This window comes from Mandrillus leucophaeus, unplaced genomic scaffold (assembly GCF_000951045.1).
Source record: "Mandrillus leucophaeus isolate KB7577 unplaced genomic scaffold, Mleu.le_1.0 Scaffold194, whole genome shotgun sequence".
NCBI classification, from domain to species: domain Eukaryota; kingdom Metazoa; phylum Chordata; class Mammalia; order Primates; family Cercopithecidae; genus Mandrillus; species Mandrillus leucophaeus.
This window is the reverse complement of record NW_012101965.1, coordinates 3435415-3461473: the sequence shown is the minus strand read 5'-3', so window position 1 is coordinate 3461473 and position 26059 is coordinate 3435415. Positions and strand designations below refer to the sequence as shown.

General features: G+C 37.2%; 1 protein-coding gene across 3 annotated transcripts in view; it reads left to right on the top strand.

Moving 5' to 3' along the window:
- Positions 1-26059, top strand: part of PDE7B (phosphodiesterase 7B) — a 341149-nt gene that overhangs the window by 275257 nt on the left and 39833 nt on the right. For all 3 annotated transcript variants that reach the window (XM_011978438.1, XM_011978440.1, XM_011978439.1), the window contains 3 exons: positions 21127-21278; positions 22929-22992; positions 25048-25143. In XM_011978438.1, coding sequence (XP_011833828.1) covers positions 21127-21278; positions 22929-22992; positions 25048-25143 — 312 coding nt within the window. The remainder of the gene's footprint in view (positions 1-21126; positions 21279-22928; positions 22993-25047; positions 25144-26059) is intronic.

Genomic DNA, 26059 nt, shown 5'->3' with positions numbered 1-26059 from the left:
TTTCCTGGGTGTACGATGAAAACACATTCTCTCTCCAATCCCTTAACCCAACCGTCTATACCTAAGATCAAGAGTGCTTTTACAATATGCTTTATAAAAACCCAAAAACTCATCTCAGTATTCAATTATATTTCAAAATTGTTGCATAGAAAGCCCAGGATTTCAATCCAGTATCAGTGTACAATCTATAATCATATATTGGAACTCTAAAATTAGCTGATATCTATTGAAAGTGTTCTATGTGCTAAGCACTTTATATGTATAATATTATTTATTCCTCTCAAAAATGTGGTAAATTCTGTAAATTATTATCCTCAAGTGACACAAGGGGCAACAGAAGCACTAAGAAAGTAGAGAAGTTCAGTAGCTGTATGGGGGCATAGTCAGGTTGCAAAGTTTCACGGAAGACTCTAGAGATTGTCCTCTGTATGTCTCTGCAGGCAGCTCCCATCACCCTCCCTCCTGAGGATAGATGCTCTTCAGGCAAGCCCCCAGACACACTAAGACTGCCGGGCTATTCTTATTCACTTTTTCCACTGCAAGAGCTAAGCAATTAGAAGAGTGCCTGACACATAGTAGGTGCTCACGTAATACATATTTATTGAGCACCTACTATGTGTCAGGCACTCTTCTAATTGCTTAGCTCTTGCAGTGGAAAAAGTGAACAAAGTTCTTTCCTTTGAAAGGCCTCTTCTCCAGTTAGGTGCGGTGGCTAAGGCCTATAATCCCAGCACTTTGGGAGGCTGAGGCAAGAGAATCACTTGAGGCCAGGAGTTCAAAACCAGCCTGGGCAACACAGCAAGACCCTGTCTCTACAAAAAATAAAAATAAAACAATTAGCTTGGTGTGTGATGATGCACGCCTCTAGTCCTAGCTACTCAGGAGGCTGATGTGGGAGCATTTGAGCCCAGGAGTTCAACGCTGTGATGAGCTGGAAGATACCGACTCTATAAAGTAAAAGACCTCTTCTCTTAGAGTATTTTCTCTATCACATTTATCCCTCTCCATTATAGCAATAATTATTCTTTTAGAGGAAATATTAGGTCTCCAAAATGTCAGCAGTGTTCTTCATACCACTGCCAAACTATCTCAATATTCACATAGAAAATCATTTTAAAGGCAAATAGATTATAACATCTCAGAAGGAAATGTCTTCAAAGATAAGTGCTGCCTAATATATTAAAAGACAAGCAAGCTTTAGTTGGTCGAATGTTTTCTTCGTTGGGAATTGCCAAACAAGGATAACCTGTTTTGAAAGAATTATAGCATAATCAAAAACTCCTAACACAAAAGCTATTTGGGGCATAACTTAGCTCTTCCCCAGTGACTCATGACTTCTCAGAATCTTAGAATGTTTCAGAGTGAATTACTTTAAACAGCAATTATTAATTGGAACTTCAAAACAATCTTTGTGAAGACTTTAGCTTTCTTATTGTTACAATTTCCATCTGCTGAACCAATTAAGGCCAGTGGTACCACCTGAGATTTTGAAAATAAAGCAGTGGGTTTTTATTTCAGCTGTTTGGAAATGACTAACAGAGTAATACAATAGATGAATTTTATCTAACATTAATGGCTGGATACGTAAGAAACACCCACTCTCTAGAAATTAAGACATGTCACCATAGTCTTATGACAAGACTGAGTCTCTTATTTTTGAACTTTCTATTCAACAGCTCTCACCACCTTAAATTACCCTTTGTTATGAGTTTTTAAGTGTCTTAAATAGAGAAGATTAAGAAAATGAATACTTATACTCCTTTAAATACTAATTAAGAGGCCCTGGTAACCATTTATCAGTAATATTAATGGCATGAAAAATGAGAAAGTGTGACTCAAAGGTGAACTCAGGGCAATTTAAATTATATATAAAAAATAAAAACTTAGGTGGAAGAATTAAAAAATTTTAAAATTCTGCCCAAATTGTGGAGTGCCATTTTATACACTGGGAAAAAAATGACAGCAATAAAAATTTTTAAAAGATAAAAAATATTTTTTAAAAAAATCGTGCAACCCAATTCTAAATGGAACTGAGAAATATAAGCAAAGTATCAACAAAATAGCATATCGTTAGAAAAGCTATGCAAATGAAAGAACATTAAAATCACTTTGCTGTATAAAACTCAATGTCAAATGACAGTATCAAGTGTCCACATACCCTGATGCCAAGTTTCAGTCATCTAGTCCATATGGAGAGTGATGCTATGCCCTCATTTATTTCCTTCTTAGGACTAATGGAAATCAAATTAGCTCCATTTTCATATTATGTGAATAAAAATATAAATTGCACAAGGAAAAGGACTTTATTGTGTTCATTGCTATATCCTACTCCCCAGAACAATGCTTTTCACATAGTAGGATCTTGACAGATATTTGTTGAATGAATAAATATTGAAGGCATTTATTCAAAACGACTTGTTGCTATGGATGGCATATTTTATTTTTACTAAAGGTATATTATATATAACATGCTGACAACAGTGGCTGGAGAGTTTGCCCTATTATATGAAGTTTTTCCAAAAAGAGTTTAGTAAACAGCATATTCGTGAAGATTATCAATATGTGGAATGAGTGTGACATTACATACATTTCAAATTATTTGAATTTGTGATAAAACAAATATTTAAAATACAATATTGAGGATTTATTTTAGTAAAAGGAGAATTTGTCGCTTCTAAACAAAGAAAATTATAGGGTATGACTAGATCATCCTTTATCCTTAAGTCATATTTTCCAAATCTTTAATCCTTTATAGCACCATTTCCCAAAGCGTGGTATGGGAACACAGGCGATACTTTTGTTATAGAAACAACCTTTTATCTTTTACTATAATCATTACATGTATATTTTAACATGTACTAGAGAAAATGTATTTAGCACATCAAATCTGTTTTTTATTGATACTAATTTTATATAAGATATATGTAACTAAGGGCCTGGGCATGGTCACTCACACTTGTGAATTAGCACTATGGGAGGCCAAGGCAGGAGGACTGCTTGAGGACAGGAGTTTGAGATCAGCCTGGGAAAAGCCATCTCTTAAAAAAATTAAAAAATTAGGCGTTGTGGTGCACACATGTAGTTGCAGCTACTCAGGAGGCTGAGGTGGGAAGATCACTTAAACCCAGGAGGTCAAGGCTACAGCGAGCTATGATACTATTGCTCCGGTGCAACTCCAACCTGGGAGACAGGGCAAAGATCCTGTCCCTAAAAAAAAATAAAGAAATAATATGTATATATAGGTAAAAATGAATTTATATGATTTTTCAAAAAGATATTATGTAAGTAGTGGTATAGGCAGATATGGTAAAAACGCTACTAAAGGCAAGAGGATGACTGAAATTGAGGAAACTCTGACCTTAGTTTCTACTTGGAACAGTGAGACTCAGAGCAAATACTCCATTCTTCCCAGGCTTCAGACAGGAACCCATTACACAACACCCTTCCCAGGACGTTTTTACCCAGTAGAAAGACTTCTAACCCTCTCAGACCCAATGCCTCCTTTTTATAACACATTTTATAATCTTTACTACCCTGATAGATCCTTTACCCTCTTGAAATCTATAGCCTACTTATTCTCATAAGTTCAAAAAAAAAATCATAATAAGGCCCTAGCTTTTAATACACACGAAATACAAGAAAAGCAACTTATGACAAATAAGTAAATGCTTGGGCATAATCACCCTAGAAGGCCTAAGGATATAGTCTGTATTGCACCCACATGCAGAGCCTGTGAATGTGACAGTCCAGTGCAATCGATACAGGTGTATCATGTTGGAAATGCAGTCAACTATCATCGGCAGTCCTGCCACTGGTAATTTCCTAAGAAGGGGAACAACTTCTGGGAAAATCGTGTCCACCACTCCCTCCTCTTACCCACAACCCCCCCAAAACAACATTCTTTCCTTAGTTTGCATAGTAGTTACACTTCTGAAAAGGGAATACTTGTATTAAAACTGTACAAGAGAACAACCACTATGGAAAACAGTATGGAGATTCCTTAAAGAACTAAAAGTAGAACGACCATTTGATCCAGCAGTCCCACTCCTGGGTATCTACCCAGAGGAGAAGAAGGTATTATATGAAAAAGATACTTGCACATGCATGTTTATAGCAGCACAATTTGCAACTGCAAAAATGTGGAACCAACCCAAATACCCATCAATCAATGAATGGATAAAGAAACTGTAATATATATAAATGATGGAATACCACTCAACCATGAAAAGGAATGAATTAATGGCATTTGCAGAAACCTGGTTGGGATTGGAGGCAATTATTCTAAGTGAAGTAACTCAGGAATGGAAAACCAAACATCGTATGTTCTCACTCATAAGTGAGAGCTAAGCTATGAGGATGCAAAGACATAAAAATGCTACAATGGACTTTGGGGACTCGGGGAAAGGGTGGGAAGAGGTTGAGGGATAAAAGACTACAAATTGAGTTCAATGTATACTGCTCAGGAAATGGGTGCACCAAAATCTCACAAATCACCACTAAAGAAATTACTCATGTAACTAAATGCCACCTCTTCCAAAATAACGTATGGAAATAAAAAAATTTTAAAAAACTTTACAAAAGAATACTTTGTGATCCCTATAAAAAATATACATACCTAGTATGTACCCACAAAAATTATGATTTTAAAGAAAACAAAACTTTGAGCTTATCTGTCAAACAGAGAAGTGGGGTTAGGTTCTGGGTTCAGATCATTATAAATAGACTTTTAACCCATATGAATACCTGACCAGCTATTGAAAAGTTGAAGGTGATACAGGACAATCCTCTGTTGTACAGAAGAGCCCCACATACTTTGCGACATCCCACATCCCTGGCTCCCTTCCCATTAAATTCTGTTCTGGCCATTTCAATCATTTTGACAGCCAAGAATGCCCCCCAACATTTCCCCAATGCCCCCCACATTGACTCATAAATCCCAATAGCACTCAAGGGTTTATTTGTATTTTAAGCCATCCATTACTACCTGACATGTAGTCATTAAGTCCCTTTGGGCTTTTTATTTATCAGTGATAGCTTTTGGTTCCAAAGTGTCCTAAACATAAAAGATGATGGCTACTAAGACTGTTATCAATAATATTCTACTATTATTACAGAAGTGTTATTGTTTATGGCTTGTTATTAACCACAAAATTTCTCTTTTGGCTTCAAGTTGGTAAAAAAATAAATATTGTTAAAATAAATTTCAGAAAGTTTGGTTGCTCTTAAGAAAAATACTCAGAGTTGGGGGCTCCTGAAAAAATCTGAAATTCAATATAATTAGAAATCTGGTTACTGAAAACCAGATACTTTAAAAATTAAGCCTCTCAGGCCTGCAAATTTTGACAGCATAGTTTTAAAGGCAGATTCTTGGCATAATGTTGAGTGGGTTTTGACCAAGTCATGCTGAGAAATTTGCAACTGCAGCATTCACTGGGGTGAATGCAAAAGAGAAAAAACACATTAATGAAAACTTTCCAGGATGAAAGACCTTAAACTTAGCTTAACTTCTGAACTTTTTGCTCTGCTGTGATCCTTCTGACACTTTGAAGAATGATTCTGGATGGGCTCCAAATAGCACACTCCTCATTCCTCATTCTTAAACAGTGTGAAATCTGTCAACCCAATCAGGTCATCAAGAGGGCAGACTGCCACTTGTCATTACTGAGAGGGGTGTTCTCTAGGACGCTGAAAATGTTGGGCAGGTCTTGCTTTTTACCAAGAGCTAGAGCCTGGCATTTTGAGAAAGACACTTATTTCCACTTATTGGGAAAACTAGCTTAGCACCCGTGTGCAAATCAAGTATGCCCTATTCAATTTACCAGAGTGATGCTTTGACATCATTCCCCTTAACAGAAAGCTGATAATCAAAAATAGCCCACAGGGCTTTATTTGCAAAGATGGAAAGCTCAAAACACTTGCCTCAGCTCAAGATGGAATCTAATTTTTTTTAATTCTAATGCATGAGACAAAGTAACAATATCGGTTAATGAGAAGCATGGGAACTGTTTGAATGCCTGTTCTTCTACTTGTTGCATGTGTTTCACCGAGTTTCTTAATCTTTTGGTACTCTGTTTCTCTGCTTCGAAACCTGGAATAATGATAGATATTAGCAGCTCTGATTATTTTGTTGTGAGAACTCAGACCCCCCCAGGCAAAATTACCAAGTGAATTAAGTTTTCCTTTGACTTTTACCCCTTCCTTACTCACACCATTGAGCTAAGCACTAGGGATTATAGGTAAGTAAGGCATAGGCCCTGTCCTCAAGGAACTAACAGTTTAGTGGGTGAGAAAGACAAGTTAATATGACAATGCAGATATGGCTGAAGAACTGCTTTGCTGAACATAAGTAAGGTGGGGTTGCTTTGGGAGCCCAGCACAAAACACCAGCCACCATTGGGAAAAGACTAGGAAGACTTTCCACCCAATCACCTTCTTTCTCCTCTGTCCTTTTGTCCCACCTTCCTGCTCCCCACAAAGCCACTGCCCTATGACTTTCCTTCTGAGATAGAACCCCAAGCTTTAGACTGTTCCTTCTGCCCTCTTCCATCAGAACCTATTCATCTGACATTGCCTACCTAATTGCAAACTAATTCAAGCTAAGGCATTCATTGATTCATGAATTCTGAGTGATATTTGCATTCTGACTGGAGCTGTCCTTACACACTCTACCAATCCTTATTGAGCATATACCATGTAGGTTAATTTCAATCTTTTACCTAAAAGACTGGTGAGTGGAAGAATCAAGCCTTGAACCTCATTCTACGCCAAGTATCCTTTTCTCAGAAATAGTTTCTTATTCCATTTCATCACAGTCTGTAGGCTCTGCCTAGCTTGGCAGCGCCTATAGCAGAGATTTCACGTACAGCAATAGGACGGTGCTAAGGTTCTTCTACGTGGAGATGAGACATATACCAGAGAGAATGGAGAAGACTGCCATTGTGATACCCTAACTTGTATTAACTGGATTGACTCTCTCTTAGCTGAAAATGCTGGATGGATTCCATTCGGCTCCTTCATTTGCAAGACATTAAGGGCTCCTTACCCACCCTCTTCCTCAAGGACTTAACTTGTGCAAGCTGACTCCCAGAACATCAAAGAGTGCAATTAACTGATAAGGTAGCAAGCTATGTCCACAGTGCCCAGGAATTTGCTCAGGTGATAGTACTCTAAAGCCCCCACATTTGGGTCCGGAGCCCCCACACCTATCACCTTGTGATGAATTTAAAGCCCCTGCACCTGGAACTGTTTGTTTTCCTGTAACCATTTGTCTTTTCAACTTTTTTGCCGGTTTTACTTCTGTAAGATTGCTTCAGCTCAATTCCCCCTCCCCTCTCTAAACCAAAGTATAAAAGAAAATCTAGCCCCTTCTTTGGGGCCGAGAGAATTTCGAGCGTTAGCCATCTCTGGGTCACTGGCTAATAAAGAACTCCCGAATTAGTCTCAAAGTGTGGCGTTTCTCTATAACTCACTTGGTTACAACACCATGGCACCATAGCTGCTCCTGGAGGTCCCAACCCCATGAGGGCACTGCTTAGTTCTCCAGCCACACTACCTGTCCACTAGAAGGGCAGCTGGAAGTCCCAGGAAAGGGCAGAGATTTCCTCCTACCACACCCCTCTCCACTCCCCACCCCAGGGCCACTGTTTTTGCCCGTTGCTGCTATGGAAGGACAAGAGTGAGCTCCCGCTCCTGACAGGAAACTCTCCAGGAGCAGAAGCTATAACTTCCTCATCTTTGCATCATCAGCACCCAGCCCAGTGTCTGAGCCAAAGTAAACTCTCAGTTAATGTTTGGAGAAGGGGATGGAAAGGAAGGGAAGAGTGAGCTGTTAAGACAATCGAAGATAGTTCTTCTCTTTGGCAATTCTAAAAGTACTTAGCTAAATTTATTCTAAAACGCTAGGTCTCTTCCACCTTCTGCTTCTCTCTGTTCCCTCCTTCAGACACAGCAATTAAACTCTTCATTCTGAGCAATCCAGTGTTAATAACCTAGGATGAGCGAAGGCAAGAGAAACCTCAGTGCCAACAGTGCACATCCCTTTTTGTGCATTTCTATGTCCCCTCACTTTCATCCCCTGCCATTTGCATCTCCACAGGTCCCACCTGAGTGGGTTTCTCTGTGGCTTTAGCAGGGTGTGTGTATATTCACATTTTTTCCAAGGTAGGTGTATGTGAGCTTGTTCTCAGAGCTCTACGGTTTCCATAGTCGTAAGAATAAAAGCATTTTTCTGACTGACCACTCCATCCCTGCCATGGTGCTTTACCTCATCTGGAAGGGTGTGCAGGACCCAGTCCATTACCAGAAAGGATACAATCTCATAGAGGGCAACTCTCAAACTCATATGGGATTCAGAGGGTGGTGCCAAAAACTTCTCACATTTCTTCTCAAACTACCTTTCACTGGTACAGGGACCTCCTCCGATGGGTGCTTGAATGCCCCTTCTCTCTTGATCTCCCTTCCTCATTTCTTTTCTACTGTTCTGTCTCCTCGCCCTCTCTACCTGACCACACTCCCTACATATACATCAGGTGCCATCTTGCCTCTATGCCATGTGGAAAGAAAGGCTTCTGACTCCAAGTGTGAGGGGCAAAGTAGATCATCACTTTCTTGAGAACGGAGCACCCGCTAGACAAATAATCTTCCTTTCTCTTGCTCATATTTTTTGCCTTATATAGTATTTTAATTTCGAGGCATTTTTAAACTAAAACCTTCCTATCTTCCACAGCTGAAGCAGAAACAAAGGTAGTGAAGGGGATAAACAGCCAATCCCACCACCTTCCTCTGGGTAGTTGAGGGCAGAAACACTCACTTGAATATTCTTGTATGAGTCCGTTTTCACACTACTGATAAAGACATACCTGAGACTGGGTAATTTATAAAGAAAAAGAGCTTTAATGGACTCAGTTCTACATGGCTGGAGAGACCTCACAATCATGGTGGAAGGTGAAAGGCACGTCTTACATGGCAGCAGCAAGAGAGAAGTGAGAGCCAAGTGAAAGGGGTTCCTCTTATCAAACCATCAGCTCTCATAAGACTTATTCACGACCATGAGAACCGTATGGAGGAAATCACCCCATGATTCAATTACCTCCCACCGGGTCCCTCCCACAACATGTGGGAATTATGGGAGCTACAATTCAAGATGAGATTTGGGTGGGAACACAGCCAAACCATATCCATTCTGTATATTCAGGTACCACAGTGCCTTGCACAAAGCAAGTGTTCAAAGGATATTTATTGGTGGAGGCTTCCCAGTGTTCATCAGACTCCAAAAAACAAATAGCCAATTCATTCAACTGCTTCCAGTTCGTTTGACAACTACCAAAGAATATTATATATTTCTTATAGCCATTCCTAATTAAAACATTATGCAAAATTATCAAGGTAGGTAGAGATAGTTAGAAAACACATAAAAGACATATGTGTTTTCTAGAGGGAAGGAAAGAAGAAAGAAGACAATGCCTATGGGCCATGTTAAGCAGCAAGGAAATATTATGGATTATGCCCTGACACCATGACTCTATCAACAGATGTCCCTTCAGGTTAAATTTCAGGCAACTTTAAGGCTTGGCTCCTAAGGGTTAAACACAAGGTCTGTGTGCATCCCTGTGCATCCCGGCAGGGTTTTCTTTTGAGCCGCCTGTTTGCCCAAGTACCTCCCACTCTTTCCCTTCCCCACAAGCTGCTGCTCCACTCTATGTACACAAAAAAAAATGTTTGTCTTTTCCAAAGCTGGAGACACCAACCAATGTCTGTGAATTTCTTTGTGTAATAACATAATAATCAAATCACATTAACTCAGTGTCAAGGGAGACATGTGTTTTCAATTTTAAAACCCACAAGTGATTATTTATTCCCTAATACTTCATTTGTACATTTAGTGAGAGAAATAGGAAAGTCACACACATAGAATCGCTTCCAACCTTTGCCATGAAGTTATTTCTCTAGTTGTTTTCTAGTTATTTTACAAGTTGTCTTTCAATATTAGCATTACGGTATTTCTCACTCTCTTGTTCAATGATACCAAGTTTAATTTTCAGCCTTTACAACTTTATTGATTTTTAAACACTTGTATTTATGAATTACACAGTTAGAAAGAATAAGTAATGTCCTCTTATTGGTTTTGTTTTACTATACTTTTTATGTGGTAAATAAGTCATAATATGAGATCTACCATCTTAGCAAATGTTTAAGTGTATAGTACAGTCTTGTTAACTGTAAGTACAATGTTGTACAACAGACCTCTAGAACTTTTTCATCTTGCGTGACTGAAACTCCATACCCCTTGAACAGTGATTTCCCCATTTCCACTTCCCCAGCTGCTAGCAACCACCATTCTACTTTCTGCATCTATGAGTTTGGCTACTTTACTACACTTTTTTTTAAAGGACCAAAACTTAAAATCTTTCGGGTGCTGATACATCATTTTGGATCACTATACCCCAGAGAAAATAGGGTCCTGTGCTAGACTGCCTTATGTCTCCACTCTTTGCCCTTTCCTGTAAAGAGCAGGATATAATGAGCAGAGCATCATTTTCAAGGTCAGAAAGACCCAGGTTCCAATCCCTACTCTGTTACTTATCCATTGCATGACTTTGGCTAAATTATTAAACCTTTCCAAACTCATTTTTTCATTTGTAAGATGTACCTATTTTAATATCAACTTCACAATACCCAATTTTATGAAAATTTATTGGATCGCAAATGTAAATTACCTAGTAGGTACTCAATATTTTGGTTCCATCACCCCAGCTACAACCTCTAGTCTCGTATGGATTGAATACATGGAATAGGAGACCCAGTGTGTTTGTGCTAGATGAAATACCTCAGATATGTCTTTGGGAACTGTTCAGACAGTCATGCAGGTGAACACTGCAGTAGTCATCTAAAACAATTCTTTCTTCTCTCTGAATTAGTTCAATGTGAAAATATATAACTTTCCATGGCCTGTTAATGTCTTAATGAAACCTGCTTCCTTAAGAGTGTCCTACACCAAGAGTACAGACATGATTAGTCCTAAGGTGCCACTAAAATCCATAGACAGCCATGGGCCCTAAGAGAGAAATCTCAATGCACAGGTAAATTTCTCGAGTTCTCTGAGGAACTAAGGATATTTACATTTAAAGAGTTATATTCCAACCACATATAAAAACCACATAATTAAATCACAGAATGCACTCCAGTGAAATATAATTCAAGCAGCCTTTGTAACCTATAAAGAAAAAGGAATTAGCTTCCAATGCATTCCCTTTCTAAAGAATAAAGCATAAAGGTTTTCTTTCTGGAAGTTTTTAGAGATCAAAGTTTCTATCTAGGCCTCTACCAATGGGTAAAGTTAGTACTAATCTATTGTCTTTCTAAAGATGCACTAATAATCATTTAGGAAAATCCAACAAATTCAGAAAAGAAATAGAGGTTCAAGTTCTTCTATACAGGGGATCATCCCTGTTATCTGACGTGTTAGATGAATGAGTCTTGCCTGTTCTGGACAATTACTTCAATTCAACAATTACATGGTAGCACCTATCATGAGCCAGAAAATGTACTACAATAAACAGAACAGCAGCTTACACCTCAATAGTCATCTCATTCCTTCATTCCTTCTTTTGGTAAACACCTTTTCGGTAAGCCAGGCACCATAATAATAGATAAGACATAGTCCTAGCCTAACAGGGTTTACAGCAGTGTGCGGCATCTGCCGCACAGCAAGAGAGCTAAGTTACTGCAATACTAGGAGGAGAGCTGAATGCCTCTGACCAGGAGCCCAGGAGGAAGTACTTGAGGTGGGCTGCCGAAGGACAGATGACATTTCAACAGGTGGGGAGAATATTCAGTTGAGAAGGAATGTGGGAATCCAGATAGAAACAGAAAACTCTGGGGGACCTGGCATAAAAACAGCAAGAGCAGAGATCTGTTTATCTGTAGGGTACTTTTGGGAGATAAAAATGGAAAAGTAAGTTGGCCTCATATTGTGGAGGGCCACGAATGTCAGAATAAATAATATAAATTAAGGAGACATTGTGGGGTCCATTGAAGGACTTGGAGCAGGGGGCAGACATGTAGGAGTTGTGCCTGAGGAACAAATATGTCGGTGGTAGGTGAGATAGATTGAAAGGGATGACTAAAGGCCCTCAGAGGGGTTAATGGAATATCCTGGGACAGGGAGTAAACTAACAGAGAGGGTGAAAGGAGAGAAGCAGTTGTAGTACGTTACGGCACACATCTGGAACTTCTGCAGTCAAATTTGACAGTCCAAACATATCTCCCAGATAAAAGACCACACTTGCTTTAAATGTGTGCTGAGAACTAGAGAGTTAATGCAGCAGTTTTTAACCTCTGGAGACTTAGAATCAACTGAAAGTTTGGTCACTTCAATTTGCTTACCACAAACTGTTGCCCTCAAAACTCTGGATTTGCTGTAACATTTCAAACTCTGAGAAGCGGAGGGTTCAATAAAACCACATTGAGCCTGGCACGTATTACTTCTTTAGGACTGAGGAAACTTGATCTGCTTCTTACTAATTCATTTAAATTTCATTCAAACTAGGATTTTGAAAAACCTTTCGATTGCCCAGAGAAGCCTTAAGAGCTTATTTTTAAAGCATTTTCTCCCCTTCTTACAAAAAGGAAACAATAGTTTTCCAACCATCCCTGAACCCCGGATGTCAGAGATTCATAACCCATTCTTTGGGATGGAGTTTATGGTAGGCAAAAAAAAAAAAAAAAATCAACTAAAAACGGCAGATTTTGCCAAAAATCCATGTGTTGCATGGTTAAGGAGACAAGCATTTGATCCTCTTGAACACCTACAAGCAATGCAGCAAGTGTGCAGACAGTCAGCTAGGAAGGAGCTCATTCTACTCCATGACTCAAACAGCCATGTTGGTTTTCCCTTCACTGTCAAGAACATAAAGGAAAAATGGCAATTGGAAAAAATAAGCATGTTAAAAAGGAGAGTGAGAGAAACAATTTCACTCTGTCTTAAAGACTTTCCTATTCCTCCCCCTCCTCCTCCCACTCAGTGGCAATGTTGAAACAAAACTCTTCTTCTAGTGACAGCCGTCAAGAAGTCGTGAGTATTTTTTGTACACAGAAGAGCTAATGACATAAGGCTTTAATACATTCTATTCAAGACCTGAGTTTCGAGAACTTAAAATAACTTTTGAGTTCCTTTAAGCTCAAACAGATTTCCCAACTTCAAATTAAATTTTAAGATGATGGTTTGTTTTATTTTGGTTTAAGTTTTTTTCTCCCTTTCTTACTTTTTTTCCCTCTTTTTGGTGGTTTTATTATTGTTGTACAGGTTTTATTGTATGTGTTTTTTTTTAATATTTACAGCTGATCTTTTCTATTAAAAACTAAGCCTAGCAAATGCCCTAAATGTTAAGAAATTTAACTTTTTATCTTAATTAAATTGCTCAGAATTTCAAAGTCATTTATAATGACTTTGTCTTAAAAATAGGTCGACCCATGTGAGGAAATCTCCACACTTGATGACATTAAGGGCTGAGTAATATATTTGTCATCAGTTTCTACCCATCATTTTCTGACCACTGAGAATACACACAGTAAGAAATAAACAAATATGGCTTACGACCACTGGTGATTTCCGAAAGGCTGGGGGAGACATAGTATTTTATTTTAAAAAGGTTTTCTGGAAGCTCTTTTATGAATAAATGGAACTTTAATGTCTAGAGATGCTAAACTGTGAAAGGGGTGATTTGAATACTGAAGTCATTACAACCAAGTCTAAGTTATGAAATTTGCTAAAAGCACATGAAAATGAATCGAAGTGTTTAATACATTGAAGGAAGCACTGGTCTCATCCAGAGAATGTCATCTTTAGCACCTCGTCAAAGTCCATACTGTAAGTTCTGGAAATGAGTCAATATTGTTTTCTACACACAACCTCTTTAAATAATTCTTTTAAATTTCTTAAAGTAGTCTATATAAAAATTATTTTTACAGGGTAACTGCATCTTAGGCTAGGTTACTTCAACCTTAAAATCCTCATGTATGCTTTCAGGAAAACTGTCATCCTAGACAACACTAACCTTCCAATTTTGCAGGGATCCTGAACCCTGAACTAGTAGAATGTGTGAAAGAGTGAAAGAGCTGTGCTGTAAATCTGCTACTTCTGCTTCAGGACACTTAAAGTCAAACTAATTACCAGTTTCTCCAGTTTTTTAAAGCTGCATATTGAAAACTAGAATTTCACCCTGATTCCTCCAGAGCTCAGCATTCTTGAACTTAGATGAGAGCACACACATCAGGAAAGTAATTTAATTCCATCAACATGTATTTCACACCTATAACTTGCAGGACTTTGTGGAAATTCAAAGAAAATTTAACAGAAATCTGGTCTCCAAAACCTTACAGCCTAATAAGAAAGCCAGATATGTGAATAAGAGTGAACTTTGCAACCATACAAGGCACAATTGTTACAGCAAAAGTCAAAAAAAGCAAAGGACAAAGAGGGTGACTATAGTCAATAATAATTGTACATTGAAAAAATAACTAAAAGAGTATAATTGGATTCTTTGTAACAGAAAGGATAAATGGTTGCAGGAATGGATACCCGATTTTCCATGATGTCATATTACATATTGCATGCCTGTATCAAAACGTCTCATGTACCCCATAAATATGTATATACCTACTATGTACCCACAAACATTAAAAATAAAACAATTATAAAAAGTGAAAATAAAATAAATAACAAAAAAAAAGCAAAGGACAGTGGCAGTGGCAAGAGGGCCTGGACCCTAGAACTCCATTTTGAGGTTGATTCAGAAAATGATTACAAAGCTAATATGTGTAAGTTTTAGCATCTTCCACTTAACAAATTGGCTTATTGTTCAAAAAGAGCATTTAACAATGATGTTTCTGTAAATGAAGAATTTATTCAAATTTTATCAGCAAATTTTTTGCTGTTTCCATTATATGTAAGACTATTATACACTAGATACGAGGGGTCACAAAGGTTGATTAAATGGTTTCTGACTTTGGGGTGTAATAGTTGTTCACCAATAACTCTGCGGTACAAGACATACGAAAAATCCCGTAACAGTTGAATGCAGTGGTACCTGCTTGTAATCCCAGCTACTCTAGAGGCTGAGGAGGGAGGATTGTTTTTAGGGAAGGAGTCTGAGGTTGTAGTACACTATGATTGCACACCTGTGAATAGCCACCACACTCCAGTCTGGGCAGCAGAGCAAGACTGTCACTTAAAAAAAAATTCCTGTAAAAGGAAGATAAACAAAGACTATGAATAGTCACTAACCAAGCAAGAAATTTTATTAGAATAATTACTAGCTCAATAATTATCAAAGTAGGGCTTAATAATACATTATTAAGAGGTTCAGTTGGACTGATGCTCAAAAGTGCTAATATTAGGTTTATGGAGTTGGATCTCCATGGGTGCTTACAGTCAGCTCTGCTCACTTAAACACAAAGGCTTTCTTTGTTCTCAGTATCACCTGAGCTACTTCTGCACCAATTACTCACTACTGGACTTCTGGAAACAGTTGACATAGACCTATTTCAGGAAACCAGGTATACAGTTGACAGAAACAGCCTCATAATATGGATCTATTTACAGCTTTCTTAAATCTCAGATATTTATTCTAGGTTTAAAGTTTCTCCTGGTACCAAAATTAATCAGCCCCTATACAGAATATTCCATAGAGAAGGTACTCAAAAATGAAAATAATTTTTATTAACATATTTTTGCATTTGAGCCAACCCCAACTTGTAAAATTTAAAAATTACTGTACTGGCAGTGCCAATACAAACTTTGTATTCCTAAAATTAGCACCAAAGTAGTGCAAAAATGTGTTAATATGTAGATATTTGTGATATTTACAAAAGAAAAGTGAACAGAAATTGAATTTCCCAGTTCGGGTCAATGCTCACATAGATTAGGCAATGAAACATTCTGGAACACCTTTTTATAACTATTCCAAATAAGAATTTGGAAACCATAAAACAATAAAATCCAAACAAAGGTGCATTAGGATAACTGTAAATGCCTTTAAGTAATGATTTGTAACATTGTATAAGGGTCTTAAATAAACCTAGCATTTTATTACCAGGCACATTGTTAACATTCCCCAGATTTTTACAAGAGGAATTTAACTGAGCTATCTGTAACATTTAGCTTCGCTAATCATTCACGTTTCTACCCAGAAATACATACGAAATACATTATCATATCATATCAAATACATATCAATACATTATCAAAGTAAATATGGTAGCTATGTACTGGGAGTCCTTTTGGAAACAAATATATCAGATCTTTATCAAAAATTGATTAACACATTTAAATACTTCAAAAAGCAGGACCTTGTACTATTATACAGAGGGTGCTTTATTCAGATTGTTATATGAATTTTTTTCTCCCATCTTCAGCTTCTTATATCTTTGTTTTTCATTATCTCACAAAACACAAATTCCTCCCTAAATGACACTCGATTGATAAGTTATTAATGTTAGTTTAAATAAACTTATTTTTCTTGGATTGTTGCACGTTCTTCCCCTTTAGAAAGCTACATTGAGGATTTTTTTTTTTTCCAGTTAGCTTTATGTATGTCCTCAAATAAGAAAATTAGGTGCTATTGTTTTCACAAATGGCTATGTAGCATTGCTTCTGAATCATTTGCTTGTTAATTAAAGGATAACCCAGATAGAAGTTAAATGGAGTAGTCATGGCCTGCCTTGGTATTTTAGAAAATACTGGCCACCAGTTAACACTGCAACTTATCAGATATCTACCTGCCCAACTGAGACGGTAGGTTTGAAAGTATACAAATAAAGAATATACATCATGATGAACAATTCATTCAAAAACTTTGAACAATTTTATGGGGAAAGACATTGTATGCTACATTTTTTAACCTACAAGGCATCATAAAAAATTAACTATGAAAAGATTTGTTGGCTGGCTTTATTTAATTACTGGGTTTTTTTTAACTCCATCTGAGCTTATGTTTCAAAGACTGGCCCAGTATGGTAGCTCATGCTTATAATCCCAGCATTTATGGTAGGCCTAGACAGGAGGATCACTTAAGCCCAGGATCACCAGCCCTGGCAACACAGTGATACCCCCATCTCTATTCTATTTTTTTAATTTGAAAAAAAAAAATGCAAGACAGGCTAGACTAGAGTGAGAGGAATGAGGCACTAGCCTTACTTAAAATTTAGGGGAATACCAAATAACACAGTGATCAAGATGTATCATATCTTAATGCAATCTTTTTAAAAATCAAAATTAAAACCAAAAACAGTCATGAGAAACAATATAACAAAAATTTAAACAAAGATCCAAAGAGGTCCGCATTCTGTCATGTTGCCGAACTAATATTACTATTATTCGTTTGAGTCTAGGTGAAAGAAATAGGTAAGGAATCTTGCTGTTTTCTTCTTCGTTATAAAGATAAAAACAGATCTAAACTTAATATCTCCAGCTCATGGCATCATTAGTTTAGTGATATTTTAGTCAAAATTAGTGAATAGTAACCATTATTTCCTACCATCTACACTTACAATATGTCACTTAATTTCAATGTCATTATCTTAACTATGAATCTTCCTAAAGTACTACACTACTTGGAAAACTAAAGGGAAGTTTAAGAAGTAATCCATTTCAATTTGCTATGTTTGTGGCATATTTTCATCATTCAGGGTTATTTTACTTGCGTCTGAGTTTATTATATAAATATAGATACACCCCCAGCTACATAAGACATTTTCTTTTAGTATTTTGGGATGGGGGAATTTTTCTAGAATATGAAAAAAAGGAAAAGATCATCTATAGATATTTTCTTTTAGATTTTCCTTATATATAACATAGGAATAATTTATTTATTGAATAATTGATTTCATTCTATATAGAGCTATCACTACATTTCTTTACTTTCTTATGTAGCAAAACTCCTTAAAAGAGTGGTCTACACTTGATATTGTTTCAAACTTCTTCACATTGTTTCTCTTCTTAAACTTCTTATCATAAAATAACTTCAATTTATCAAAAATCTGCAAGAATACTCATATACTCTTTCTCCATATGCACCATTTGTTATATTTTGCAATCTTTGCCTTGCTGCAATACATTTTTTTCTTAACACTTTATTGTACATATGCCACTTTATCACTAAATATTTCAGCATGTATTTTCTAACAATGAAAGCATTCTTTTGTAACCACACTTCAATTATCATTCAAATAATATGTTTGGGGTATTTCTGGGCAATCACTGTGATGTCAACACTCAAGTTTTAAAAGGCACATGTGAAATGAGTATTAAAATATTTATAAATATGAATGTCTCATGCATAAATCCGTATCCAAAATTATCCTAATAATGTCATTTATGAAATTTTTTTCTGATACAGAATCCAGTTAAGTGTCATGCATTGCATTTAGTGCACTGTCTCTAGTATTCTTTATTATGAAACAATACCTAAAGCTGTCTTTGTCTTTCATGATATCGACATTTTTTAAGAGCGCACAGGCTGATTGTTTTGTGGAGTGTCCTTCAACAATTTTGTCTAATGTTTCCTCTTTATTAGAATCAGATGTGCATTTGGGGCAGGAACACAATATGTGTGAGGTTGTATCCTCAGTGCATTACGTTAGGAAGAGCATGATGTCAGTTTCTGGTGGCATTAACTTGGATTACTTAGGAAAGATGATGCCCCCTCCACATTTTTCCACTAAAAAACTACCCATGTTTTTCTTCTCCAATATTAATAAGTCTTCTGTGGGTAAATGCTTTGATATTGGGTAATTACCCCATTGCTTTTTAAACTTTTCACTTAATAATTTTAGTATCCGTTAATGATTCTGGCCTGAATCAGTCATTACCATATTGGCTGCAAAATGGTAATTTTCCAACTATTATTTCTTCTACATTTATCAGTTGGCACATTCTACAAAGAAGAGATTTCACTTCTCCTTATTTACTTACTTACCTTATCACCAGTATGAACTCATTGGTTCTTACTTCAGCCAATGGTTTATAATCCATTCTTTTGTTATTCATTTTGAGGCTCAGATTTCCCATATTTTCTCAGACCCCTTGATGTTGTCACTTCTGTCATTTTTAAATGATTCCATCATTTTTTTAGTTCCCTCTTATTTTCTAGTATAACAAGATGCTACAGTTCATCTGGTACATTTTCCATCCCTGCCCTAGAACTGGCCATTTCACCAAGATAAATCTGGTCCCTATTAGCAAAAAGTCATATTTTAAAACCACAGTCTGGGTGCTAGGTGTGCTCATTGCTACCAGAGTGTTGCTGCTTCTAGGTACACAATAAAATGTGCTCAAGTACTGTGCATAGTTCATGGCCAACTCTCAGTCTTCAAGGTACCTGACCCATTAGCAGCATTTAATTTTGATGATCACATCTTCCTACTGGCAATACAATCTTCATGAAGCTTCTAGGAAATGATATTCTCTTGGCTTTTCTCTGTCCTCATGGGATACTCCTTCCCAGTCCTCTTTAATTTGCCCTACTTTTCTCTAAACCCATCTAAAGTCAAGGTAGAGTCTAGAATTCAGACTTCGATCCTTTTCTCGTCCGTATCTATACTTACTCCATAGGTAATCTCATCTGACAACTCTCAAGTTTTTATCTCAAGTCCAGTCTTCTCCCTCAAGCTCTGGATTTTATATCCATTTATTTCTACTTAGCATCCTCACCTGCATCTCTGATAGATGTCTAGATACAACATGTGTAAAATCGAACCACTCCAGACCTGGTCCACCTATAGGTTGCCCTTGAATTATGCCTTTGCATGCATAATGCAGCCTAAATAACAAACTGAATTTGGTCAGTCACTGCCATCAGGGAGCACCATTGTTTCCTCTGCCTCTGCCATCTGTTGTGATTTTTGAGTTCCATAGAGGAAAGGGGGAGATAGGGGAAGGCAGGACAGAAGCCAAAATTACTTTACATATGAGCCGTACATTTCCTACTAGACTGTTAAATTGACTCTACATTCAAAATTGGCAGCAGACGTCACTAATGTGGCCCTAGAGTGATTCATATAATTTCAGCTGAGATAAGAAATATCTTGACAGACATTCAAATAATGTGTTTGGGGTATTTCTGGACAATCACTGTGATGTCAACACTCAAGTTTTGAAAGGCACATGTGAAATGAGTATTAAAATATCTCTACTGGTAAGATTAGATTTTTATGGCAACCAGTAAGAGAGAATACACCATTAGAAAGTAAACACTCTCTGCTTCTTGTCAGGGGCATCCAGGTTACTTTTTGTGCTAAGATTATTGGTTCCCTTGCCAGTGATGTTCCTGGGATATTATTAGGAACCATTTCCTCACATGTAAACTGGTATATTCACAACCCTTCTAATTCAGGTGGAAAACATTATACAAGTGAGAGTGTGGGATGAGAACTTGGTCTAAATGTTTGAGTGTCAGTTCCACTATAGTAGAAAAAGAATAACTGCTCATTTCAAATGCATGCAGAACTGTGTGAATTTCACTTAGCATACCAGCATCATTAACAAGAAAATGAAATTCTTAATTCATATATTTCATGGTCTTCCAAAATTACATTCTGAAACACCTTGACATTTTAGTCAATGTAATGCATAAGAAATATAGTTAGGTCGGGTGCAGTGACTCTCTTCTATAATCCCAGCACTTTGGGAGGCCAAGGTGGGTGAATAGCTTGAGTTCAGGAGTTCAAGACGAGCCTGGGCAACATGGCGAAAACTTGTCTCTACAAAAAATGTAAAAATTAGCTAGGCATGGTGGTACATGCCTGTAGTCCCATCTACTCGGGAGGCTAAGGTGGGAGGATCGCTTGAGCCCAGGAGTCAGAGGTTGAAGTGAGCCAAGATTGCACCACTGCACTCCAAACTGGATGACAGTGTGAGACCCTGACTCAAAAAATAAGTAAAAAATTTAAAAAATATATCAGGTGTGTTCATGAAGCATTTCAAATGTAGAATTCAATAGACTATATTTTTAAAAGTATAGAAAGCATCCTCTAAATTTCTCTCCTTTTAATACATTATATTTTTACAGAGTGGAGAAAGTTGGCTCTCTTTTAAATATATAAATTTCTTGACTTGATGACTTTCCACAGATACAACATACTCAGGGGAGATTGGCACCAAGAAAAAGGTGAAAAGACTATTAAGCTTTCAAAGATACTTCCATGCATCAAGGCTGCTTCGTGGAATTATACCACAAGCCCCTCTCCACCTGCTGGATGAAGACTACCTTGGACAAGCAAGGGTAAGCTGACTGCCCCTGTCTCCTCACAGCAGGCCAGCGGCCAACAGTATGTGCCTCAGCCAATAGCACTGGTGTTGGAGTCCTACTCTGCCTCTTGAGGAGCTCTGTGACCCTGAGCTCATTATTCCATACATCTGGACTTATTCCTCTAATAGCAAATGAAATTAACAGAAACATCCCCCTTATGAGGTGCACGAAGTAAACCATGTTTATATGCTTAATATACCCATGCCTAACTTTTCATTTTTTTAAAGGTACGAAATATATTTGCATGATACTAAGTAAAGCAAAATTTTGGACTGGCAGATTACTAATGAAAGAATAACTAAAGTTTTTAATTTATTAAATTAGCTCATTGTAATAGCTACACTAAAAATAACCCAATCATTATCAACTCTTAATTCTACTTTAGGCTGTTGATGCACTGCATTTTCCTTTTCATAATTTTTAATTCATTTGAATAAATCTTAATAACTCTACAATTACTTTTGTAATACATTGATCTGACTGAGGGTGGAAATTAATGTGTGACAATCTGCAAAAAGTGTTCAGGTTATGTCTACCCCAAACTGCCAAAGGAATTTAAATTTCAGCAATAAATGCCCCAGTTTAAACAGAAGTCAAAGATAGATTTCATAGCTTGCATGCTAAGTGATATTATACTATTTATATACTATTATGAAATATATACCACTGGCAAAGCCCAGTGCCTCATGCCTGTAAATCCCAGTACTTTGAGAGGGCGAGGCAGGAGGATTGCTTAAGCTGGGGAGGTTAAGGCTTCAGTGAGGTATGATGATACTACTGTACTCCAGCCTGGGGGACAGAGTGAGACCAGGTCTCACAAAGAAAGAAAAAGAAAGAAAAGAAAGAAAAAGAAAAGAAATAAAAGAAAGAAAGAAGGAAGGAAGGAAGGAGAAAAGAAAAGAAAAGAAAAAAGAAAAGAGAGAGAGGAGGAAGGGAGGGAGGGAAGGAGGAAGCAAGGAAGGAAGGAAGGAAGGAAGGAAGGAAGGAAGGAAGGAAGGAAGGCAGGAAGGCAGGCAGGCAGGCAGGCAACTAATATATGCCATGAGCAAATGAACAGCAAGTAATGTCAAAAGAGCTAATTCCCAATATTAGGCCTCCAAAAGGATAAAAAAAATCATTCCTAACAACTTAAGGTCTGATATTGGGCAATTTTTGAATGTTTGCTTGCTTGTTTGCTTATGAGAGGAGAACAAGTCTAAGCTTCCCCAGCCCTGGAATATCACTGACAGAGCACTCTTGGTGGTGTCTCTCCTCTAAGCAGCCACCTTTCAAGAAAGGTGGTGTGAGATGTGGAAAGGACAGAGGGCTGGAAGTCCAGCTATCAGAGGCCAAGTCCTGGGGCTGCCTTCAATATTGTGTGAGTTAGGTAAAAGTCTCACACAATCTAAACCTCAAAAATAACCTAATATCCCTTCATTCTTCTGATGTGTTGTGAGGGTATTTTTGTGTCACGCCGGGGCATTTGGATTTTATTGTAGGACATAGGAAAAACATTCAATTGTACTAGATGATATTATGCGAGGATTTTCAACTTTTTAATTGTTTAATCCACTGTATCTCAAAGTAAATGTTTGAGTCTCCAATGTGATTCATTTGCGTGCTGTTTGTTGTTTGCCTTTTCAGCATATGCTCTCCAAAGTGGGAATGTGGGATTTTGACATTTTCTTGTTTGATCGCTTGACAAATGGTAAGTTACCCAAAAGAATTCTCACTAAAATATATACCATAAAATGGGATTAATTTCATGAAAAACAAAATTTATTTTTAAACATTGCTATTCGTTTTTCCTTCTTTCCCCATTTTCATAAATCTACAGCTACTGAAGAAGGACCTGGGTAAGGGAAAATCAACTCAAATGAAGAATAAGGACTGAATTTGACCTTAGAATCTTAAGACAGTTTCCTTGTGACCTTGATCATCCCAAAGGAATTTAGAAACCACAGATTAGATTCTTTTCTTGCAGAATATTTTGGCCACATCCAAAAGTAGGGAGTTCATTGTTAGTTGATGAAAACTAGAAACAAAAGTATATCTGATCAGCCCTGACTTTTACTGGGGAGGGTGCTTGTGCAGTTTTATTAAGTGAGCTAAGTCTGCCCTGTTGTGGGTATTGCTCAAATATGTTTGACATCATCAGAAGAAAACAATTGCTGAGGAAAGACTATAAAAGCTTAGGCTGCAGCCAAAGGGAAAAGTAAACATCCTCATTGGTGTCACTTCTTCAGTTTTTGTACCTATAAAGACCTTCCTTAAGAAAATAATAAAAAATCTATTATATTTTTATCTGGCCATTAAACAAAGGCTGATGACTTTGAGGGCCAATGAAAGACACCACATTTAATGCTGATGTTGATAGGCCTCATCATTTGCTAGACTTGTGCTTTAAGTCATTATATATGGTTTTCTCATCATTCTATTACTTGGCAAACAATATGCAGTTGAGAGAAATATAGCCTAAGACCATGAAATGGACCTTTACACTGTGGAAAGCAAACTAGATCACAAAGAGATGAATCCCATAATTTTGCATGTCATTTTGCTCAAATCAACTGAGAAATGGGTACTGGTAAACTAAGTTACCTGTGAACAAAAGAACTTGTTAAATGGTGTTTGTTTGAAAGAGAATATAATCATGACTCTTATAGACATATGAAATGACCACATGCCAGAGATTTTCAACTCAATTAGAGATCCAGTAAGATGCTACAACTGGTTCAAAGGAGAAGTCAAAGAGCCTCACGTGTATACGAAGTATATACCACACATATCTAAGAAATGCTGAAATTGATTTATAAGTAGGTACAAAATCAAGAGGGGGAAATAAATTGTATTTCCACCTAACCGATTTCATTTCCCATATGTTTTCTTCCAGAGTTTCAGGTCTTATGTATAAGTCTTAAATTCATTTAGTGTTGATTTTTGTATACAGTGAAAGATGAGGGTCTAATTTCATTCTTCTGCATGTGGATATCCAGCTTTCCCAGCAGCATTTATTGAAGAGACTGTCCTTTCCCCAATGTGTTTTTGGTGCCTTTGTCAAACATTAGTTGGCTGCAGAAGCATGAATTTATTTCTGGGTTCTCTGTTCTGTTCCATTGGCTTCATTGTCTGTGCTTTTAAAATTCAAAAATCATTATTCCTAAATAAACAATATTTCTTGAATGCTTACAAGTCATTACATCTTCAATTTTGCATCTCTGCTGACTTGAATTCTAAAATAGCTCATAGTCAGATCTCCTCTTGAGTGATTTTCCATAGGAAGAAGAATAGGCTATGATTATTAAGCAATATGGTAGTTTAGATACACCTGTAAATGGAATCGTCAATTGGAAGTGACTTACGGAATATTTCAAGTGGCCATAAGCTGTGTCTTTAAAAAAATACACATGTACACTAAAAAAATACACATGTACACGTGTATTTGTGTGTGTGTGTGTGCGTGCGTGTGTGTGTGTGTGTGTATGTATCCCCGACACCCCAATAGGCAGATTCCTTCTAACTCTTAATGTCTTCATTGCCTTTGGTGAAGGGAGAAGGTCTGAGCTAATTTTACTTGTACAATAAGAAAAAACCTAGGATCAGATCATAGTAATAATATGCTCTATACTTGAATAATTTCACATCCAAAGGGAAAAAAATTCTATCAAAGAAACTTTATTACAGAGATTTTGGATCTTATTGTCAATCTTGATATTTTAGTGATGGTCAAAATGAGTTAAAGTAAGTGACTGTTTTCCTACAGGAAACAGCCTGGTAACACTGCTGTGCCACCTCTTCAATTCCCATGGACTTATTCACCATTTCAAGTTAGATATGGTGACCTTACACCGATTTTTAGGTAAGTCCTTGTTTTCACATTTCTAGCCCCATTCTCTTGAATAATGGCAATGCATAATACTCTTTAACATAAAGTGGTAAGAACCATAGGACGATAGATGAAGACCTCCAACTAATCTTAAATGATCTCATCTTACTTTTAAAATATGGCTTGTTCATCCTAAATCACTTAAAAAGTGTTTGATTGCAAACAACTTGGGGGTTAGGGGTGCTGACCCCCTGTGTAGTCAAAAATCTGTATATAGCTTTTGACTGGAAGCCTCACCAATAACCAACAGTTAATTAACACATACTTTGTATGTTCTATGTATTATTTACTGTATTCTTACAATAAAGTAAGGTAGAGAAAAGAAAAAGTTATTTTAAAAATTACGGGGAATCCCAGCACTTTGGGAGGAGAGCAAATCACAAGGTCAGGAGTTCGAGACCAGCCTGGCCAGCATAGTGAAACTTTGTCTCTACTAAAAATACAAAAAAAAAAAATTTAGCCAGGCTCAGTGGCAGGTGCCTGTAATCCCAGCTACTTGGGAGGCTGAGGCAGGGAGAATCGCTTGAACCCGGGAGGTGGAGGTTGCAGTGAGCCGAGATCGTGCCACTGCACTCTAGCCCGGGTCGACAAGAGCAAGACTCTGTCTTAAAAATAAATAAATAAATAAATAAATAAATAAATAAATAAATAAATAAATAATAACAAGGAAGAGAAAATGTATTTACTATTCATCAAGTGGATGTGGATCATCATAAAGCTCTTCATCCTCATCATCTTCACGCTGAGTAGGCAGAGGAAGAAGAGGAAGAGGAGTGGTTGGTCTTGTTGTCTCAGGGGTGGCAGAGGCAGAAAAAATCTGAGTACAAGTGGACTCACGTGGTTTAAACCCATGTTCTCAAGGGTCAAGTGTAGTTATGTTCATAATAAA